Source organism: Corapipo altera, unplaced genomic scaffold (assembly GCF_003945725.1).
Source record: "Corapipo altera isolate COAL_440 unplaced genomic scaffold, ASM394572v1 205, whole genome shotgun sequence".
Lineage (NCBI taxonomy): Eukaryota > Metazoa > Chordata > Aves > Passeriformes > Pipridae > Corapipo > Corapipo altera.
The window spans coordinates 102,277-109,284 of record NW_020885046.1 but is presented as its reverse complement, the minus strand read 5'-3'; the positions used below and the strand labels follow the sequence as shown (position 1 = coordinate 109,284).

Below are 7,008 nucleotides of genomic sequence, written 5' to 3'. Positions count from 1 at the left end.
GGGCTGTGCGGGACGCAGCGGCGGGGCCGAGCCCGGGGCTGTGCGGGCACGGACCGGGGCTCTGCGGCCAGCGGGGCTGAGGCTCTGTGCAGCTGCGGGATGAGGCATCCGGCCAAGGAGCTGCCGGACGGGGAAGGTGGCAGAAGTGGCCTCACACGGTCACATGAGAGAAATTCACTCACTGGCAAGCGAAGCAGAGGCACCAGTTCGGTTTATATCTTACTCTGTTTGTAGGAGGGAATCTCATCCTCCTTTTAGTGTTAGCAAACTGGCTGCGTTCAGGGAAACCAGGAACTACCAACCAAGAACAGTTCAACATATGTTTGGGAGGAGTGTTTTTAGAAAGTGCCTGTGTGCTCACCGGTAACATCAGGGGAAAAAAATGATGATCAGCTTGAAATACTAGAAAGGATTCTAGTAGAAAATAGGTAAAAGACATACAAAGAAATATATTTGCCTAGATTAATAAAACACAGTCCATATATGATGAACACATAAAGCTGCCCAGTGCCCTCTCTGTCCTTTTGCAGACATGGAGGTGGATACCATTGTAACCATCGATGATAATGAGCTTTTTAAAAGTAGCTGATTTTCTCCGGCCTTTTCCCATGTCATACTGTCTGTGCCAGTGCTGCAGCAGAAGGTGGTACAGTGGCACTCCCGGGCCATCCTGGCACCCAGCACCTGCTGGAGCAGGAGGTGAACCTCTCTCCCTCACCCTCCTCTCTGCCTCACTGCAGAGGTGACTTGGCCAAAAGGGAGAATTTTTCCTCCTGCCCAAGTGTGGACAAAGGGGTAAAAGGAAAGAGAGAAAAGACAAAGAGAAAAGGGAGTGAAAGACGGAAGGAAGGAAGGAAGGAAGGAAGGAAGGAAGGAAGGAAGGAAGGAAGGGAAAGAGAAAGGAAGGACACAAACCATACTTACTGCATTTGTTAATTTAAAATGAATATTTTTACTTGGTTAGGTGGAGACAGAGAGAGACAGAAAGAGACTTATAAACCTGTAGGAAGGTGCTACATATATTCATTTCCAAATTTATTTCACAGGCTAGCTCTTGGAGAGGTTACAAAGTCCTTCCTTTTACAGAACACCCGAGCCCCTCAGGAGCAGTGTCCTGCCAGTCCAACAGCCTCAGTCAGATTTAGCACAACTGAAAGCCAAGCTTTTCCTCAGGGTTTAGGTGCCCTACCGTGGGCTGGACTTATGTTCAGCCTTCGATGGAGGTGATTCCCAGAATCAACGTGGTGAACTCGTTTGAACCTGTGCAAGTTTGGTGCTGGTACCTCAGGCCCCAGAATTTGGCACATGGAGCAGCCAAGCAGAGTCACTGCTGTCCCTCGACGTTTAAACTGCCTTGGAAGACTGAGGGACTGGGAAATGAAAGCAGGCTGGAGGAGCCTGCACTGCTACAGAGCAGGGCTCACTGACAGCTCCCAAGCCTTGGATTCCTGCAAGTCCCCACTCAGTGTTACGTGTGACAACACTTTTGTCCCAAGCTATTGAGTTACATGCTTCACTTTTTGCATTTTGCTACATTTAGTGCAGAGATGGTAAAAAAAAAAAAAAATCTTTCAAGTTTTTGCAGCAAATGTCAGCATTTGAATACTGTGTTTGTTTCAAAATGTTTGAAACAGACATGTTATTATAAGAAATATATGCATTTATTTCTGAAAGCACTATTTAAGTGAGTGATTACCTGTATGTGATGTATCAGAATTACAATTTTGCTAAAAAATACACATTTAATAGCATGGAAAAAGGCACATTTTTTCCCCAATATTAACTTCTTTTGAGCCATTTTTTCCATGGGGAAAAATGTTATGTTAAAAATTAGGATCACTTCTAACTTTGTCCTAGGCAGTCACAACGTATAAATTTTCCCCCTCCCCTCAGGGTTTTAAGTCTCTCTCTCGTCTCTTTTCTATATTTATGCTCTAGAGCTATGTGCATCCCTCTGCCTGCCCTCACTCTGCAGTCCTGGTGAGACAAGACTGAAGTCACAGCCCTTGGGTGGTGGTGGCTCCTCTACATGACAGAACATTTCTGCTCGGCCGCCTGCTTCATTTCAGTAAAGGTGGCTTGTGCCTTTTCTTTGATCTGATCCATGTCCATGTTCTGGATGTTCTGCAGCTGTCCCAGGATGGAGTCCTTGTCCTCTTCCTCCTCCTGATCTTGTGCCACCATCTTCTGCAGGTCTTCTGGCAAACCCACATCATCTCCAGCCATCTGTATTTGATTCTCATCCAGTTCACTCTGATACAAAAAGCAGAAAATAAAAACAGCACATGAGAGTATTTCTGCTCTCCCAGGATCTATGGATGAGTCTCTTTTTTGTTCATTTGTTTGTTTTTTTAGGGAGAACCAAAATAGATAGCACAGATTTTTCAGTCAAAGTTTTTGGGTGCAACTTGTGAATTCAGGGGCTCAATCAGCCTCCAGGCAAGTCCTAAGATTTTTCAGACAATGTCTACTGTATTTTTTTGAAGGGCTTCAGCACAGTCAAAACTGAAGCCCTCAGTGTCACTTGCCATTTTAGAAATCTTTGACATATGCGTTGGCCATGGTAACCTGCTGATCCTGCAGGAATTCCATTCCAACTTCTTTGTGTCCACCCAAATCCTGCTGCAGTAACTGCCGAGCCTGGCAGCTGCTGTGCTGGGCCTGGCAGCTTCTGGTCAGCCAAGCAATGGCTCTAGAAAAACTGGGGGGCTACCATTTCCCTGGGGTTGGTGGGGAGTTTTAGATATCAGCACTAAACTGAAGCCTTCCAGAGGAAAGATGCATGAAACTTAGGAAAGAATTAAAGGGAATTAAAGGTAAAAGGGTCCTCATCTTCCCAAACCATGTCTAAACTCTGTCTAGGTCTTTGGTTGGCCTCTCTGAGTTGTGATGAAGGGCAGGGGCTGCCTGGCACATAATCAAAGCACAGTGTTGCAGTGCTGGTAAGTGGGGTAATAGGAGGACTTGGACAACAAAAGAGAGGATGGAGGTTGGGTGTGAGTCTGAGAAAGCAAAAGGAGACAGGAGAAGGAACTGGTTAAGCAATTAAAAGGGCTGAGATGCAGCAAGCACTACACACACTTGCTTCCTGCCTGCCCCCTGAAACGCTCCATCAGTGGGGCTATGGCAATTTTTCAAACAATGGTGATTTTGTTCACATTTTGTGGTGGATTCTGATGGATCCAGTGCTCAGAAGAACAGGATATTTTGACACAGTTCACACATCAAAGATAAGCATTAATGCCTCATTACATCTCCAAAATGAAGCATGACAGCAGCAAAGGCCTGATATGAATAAGCAGCAATGCTATCAGCAGGAGGTGTTTTTGAGAGTGAGGGGTCTGGGGTTTGCATGAATGAGTGCAAGAATGAATGGAAGGATGTACATGAGCAATGTGTCAGTTCAGGCCTTAGCCAGGACAAGCAGACGGGGTGATCGACTGCACAGACACTATTTACTGTTATGTGTTTGTCCAGCTTTATGTTTGCAATAACTGTACTTCCCTGTAACCTGATTTCTCCCCATATCTCCTATGAAATTATGGGGAGCTCTATCAGGACTGTTACTCCTATGTGGCTAAAATGGGTGAGGCCATCTCTTCATCCCTTTGGATGAGGGTTGCTGCTGTCAGATCTGTGGGAGCAAGAAACAATATCCCAATCAGCAGAGTTTTCCTTTATTGATTGTGTAGCAGGAAAAAATGTGTTAAGCTTTTAATCAGCAAGTGCTGACTATGAGAAGAGTTAGCCCTTTGGAAATCCTCCCAAGTAGCAGTAGAGGATGATAGAAAAAGATACAGTTCTAATTACTGAGAAGTGCCCCTAAGCAGACAATCACACATGTTCTTTTCTTTAGAACTATTTATAATTTAAGACATCATCACTGCACATTACTGTAGTGATTTCACATCTTTGGCAATGTGAACAGTTGTCTGGCATGTTTTTGCACCAAAGCCCACTGTCCTACTTAAGTCTGAGACGTGATGCACAGCAGCTTGGAGGTTCAAGGTGTTCCCTGACCAAAGAAGAACATACTCAGATATGGTCTAAAGCAGTACAGTTCTGCCCAAGTCACCTGCCTCTACCCACTTGGCACTGAGCTTGTCCTTGAGCAGTCCTAGAATGAGCCTCAGCAGAGTGGGGTTACTCAACAAGAAGCAAAGAAGCACATTAATACATGTATGGTCTTTCTTCTAAAATTGGACAGATTTGATTATTGTTTCCTTTGATTTGAAATGGACACGTAGGATTAAGTTTCTGATTTTATCTTTGGGGGGTTTTTTCAAGTCTTATGAAAAAAAGTTAAAGCTTGCTTTCTCATAAGGAGGGATTTTCCCAAGGCCAGACATGGCTCTGACAGGGATAGAGACACTGCCCTGCATCAGAATACACAGAGAGCACCCAGAACAGGGAGAGCTCCTGGGCAGAGAGCTGGGGCCATGAGCCCATCCAGACAAGCCCTGGGGGTCCCAGCAAACTGCTCTGGACTGGATGGTGTCTCTGCTGGTGCCTTTAATCTTCACAGGCTCCAGGTCTCTGCAGGTGTTCAGCCACCCTTATAGGATCTTTGAGAACAGAGGTGCAATATCTGTTATAGGAAATTAAATGTGCCTGGCACTGGTGTCTTGCCCCAAGGCCAGCTGGACTGGAAAACCCCCTGAGATGCTATTGAACTCTCTCACCCTCCCAAACAGGGTGGTCCCATCTAACTGCCGAGTGGGAATGCCTGTCCTAACTCCCAAACTGGCCCTGGGAACTGCTTGGGAGAGTGCCCAGGCCAAAACTGGGTCAGACATTATTCTGACAGTTCAACAGCATAGGCGATAGAGTCCTACTGCATGGTAATATTTTTTGACCCTGGTTATGCATCTGATGTAGTTAGTCTCAGATTTTGTTTTGTTAGAGATGCAGAGTTCTTCACATATACATGATACACAGGTAGGTGTGAGGGGGAAACAGTCTAAATAGCTGCTTTATTACTATTTGGTTTTCAAGTCCTCTGTCCAAATTAAGGTGCAAATGAGACCAAATGTCAGTTCAACAATACCGACTTTATTTTGTAACATTGCATGTACGAGGAAATGAGACAAGTAGGTCCAGGAAGCCACAGGTGGAACCAGCAGCCTTCTCCCTCACAAACACTCTCTTGTGCCATCCCCACCCAGGGACAATCTGGAGCAGAGATGGTGTGAGGGGACTGCTGCCTCCTGCCATCGTTGGGACTGCGTTTATCCACAGCTCACCAGCTGCTCGTGGCTCTGTGTGGGATCCCAGTGCAGGAAAAAGGCAGTAAGTGCACAAGAGAGTTTGGTGGGTTTGTTTGTTTGTTTGCTCGCTTGGGTTTTAAATAAAAATATTAATTTCTGTATTTCTGTAATTTTTTTAAAAATGTGGTTTGTTATGAATGTCACGCGTTGAATACTCCGAAGATGAAAAAGTTGCCCACAGATCAAATGTCTCATGGCTAAAAACATCTTTCTGATGACAAATCTAAGTTGACAACTCTGTTAATAGGATTAGGTTCATTAAGGGTCTACTTTCTCTTATAAATCTGGCCCAGATAGCGTGGAGCTTTAGATTTTACACTGCAAAGGGGGCCCTGCTTAGTCCTGAATTTCATGCATTCATTTCCAATGTGTGCTAATGATCGATACTGGTAATATTCAGGGTTTCTAGCCCATACTAGGCTGTCTGAAATGACTTTCAGTTTTCAAAATAACTAATGCATTATCATAAGTCTGAGAGCATTTTGCTGCCAGACTGTTGTATCACAGAGTTGAATTTTTTTTTCCAGGGGCATATAGCGTCCATGTAATAATTTCATTTTCTTCCTGATAGAATGTACGTTTTCATAAGGGCTGATAAAAACCAAGAAATGCTCTATGGGCAGAAACAAATGCAAAACCAGCACATCCTGCAATATTATTTGCTGGCTTAGAGCTACTCTTGTACCTTGGAGGCAAGTCTTCTGGTGTTGTTACTGGAATTTGTCCCCAAAGAGCACTCAGTTCCTAGCAAAGCCAAGATCCTGCTGGAGCTGGGGCAGATCACCACTGCGTGCTCTGGGTTTAGGAGGTGCTCAGCCCAGGGGCTCTGTGGACACCTCAACACCATCTCAGCTGAAGAAAGCACCACAGGTGGGAGCCTTTCAAAATCACAGACACCCAGCTCTGCTGATGTTCAGTTGAGAGCTGAGCACTTCAGGACCCCAAAGCTTTCCAAACAGGCCCCTCTTGGATTTGAAAACTGTGGCGAGGGGACAGGTAAGTGCTGTCCAATAGCCATCCCAGCACATGCCTCCAAAAGGACAACAAAGCCTAATGATATTTTACTACTCAGCTGCTAATTAAAATGCTGGTGTTTAGAGATTTAGGCCTACAATCCAATCAACCACTTAAAATCTTGTACTTAATTTTTTTTTGCATAATTAATCTTTCTGTAATTAAACTCACCCTCAGGATGTTTTCCAGCTACAGCATTGGAAGAAATGGGCTCTTAAGGGTGGAATACGTTTTACCTGATTTTAGCTGTCACCTGGCCTCCCTCTGCAAGAGGCATGTGGCACTGGGAGGTGGCCCAACTCCACCTGAAATGCTTATTTGAAAGTTGGGATAGGTGAGCCTAGAAGTGCTGGTCTCTTTCTGTTGATGACAGAGGCCCTAAATGACTTGCTTGGGTTAAGCACCAAATTTTTTAGCAGTAAAATTTACATGAGGTGGATTCTTTAGTAGAGAGTGATCCTTGTTTGTATCCGAGTGTTTTTATGTCAGGAAAGAGCTAGCAATCTAAATGCTGTCTGTGGCTTCTGTCACGATCCAGAAGCTATTGCAGCTGCTGCCTGCTTTTAACAAACCTCCATAGTTCTCTGTTGCTTTCTATATTTTGCTTTTCCTGGGAATATTTGGCAAACAGGAGCACTAAAGAAAAAGGAATGGGCAGTTTGCTTTTGCACTTCTTGGGGGAAGACAGTACAAATGAACCTTCAGAAGTTTAGCAGAACTGAAGACA

At 44.8% G+C, this 7,008-nt stretch overlaps 1 protein-coding gene and 1 long non-coding RNA gene across 2 annotated transcripts in view; one reads left to right on the top strand and one right to left on the bottom strand.

Annotated features, from left to right (window-relative positions):
* The first annotated feature begins 879 nt into the window (after positions 1-879).
* Positions 880-2,315, top strand: LOC113959536. The gene is made up of 2 exons (XR_003531845.1): positions 880-1,244; positions 1,939-2,315. It is a non-coding gene; the product is annotated as an uncharacterized LOC113959536 (long non-coding RNA).
* CPLX4 (complexin 4) overlaps positions 2,026-7,008 on the bottom strand; it is an 8,084-nt gene continuing 3,101 nt past the window's right edge. The window contains exon 3 of the mRNA XM_027668609.1: positions 2,026-2,253. Within this exon, the coding sequence (XP_027524410.1) occupies positions 2,026-2,253 (228 nt within the window). The remainder of the gene's footprint in view (positions 2,254-7,008) is intronic.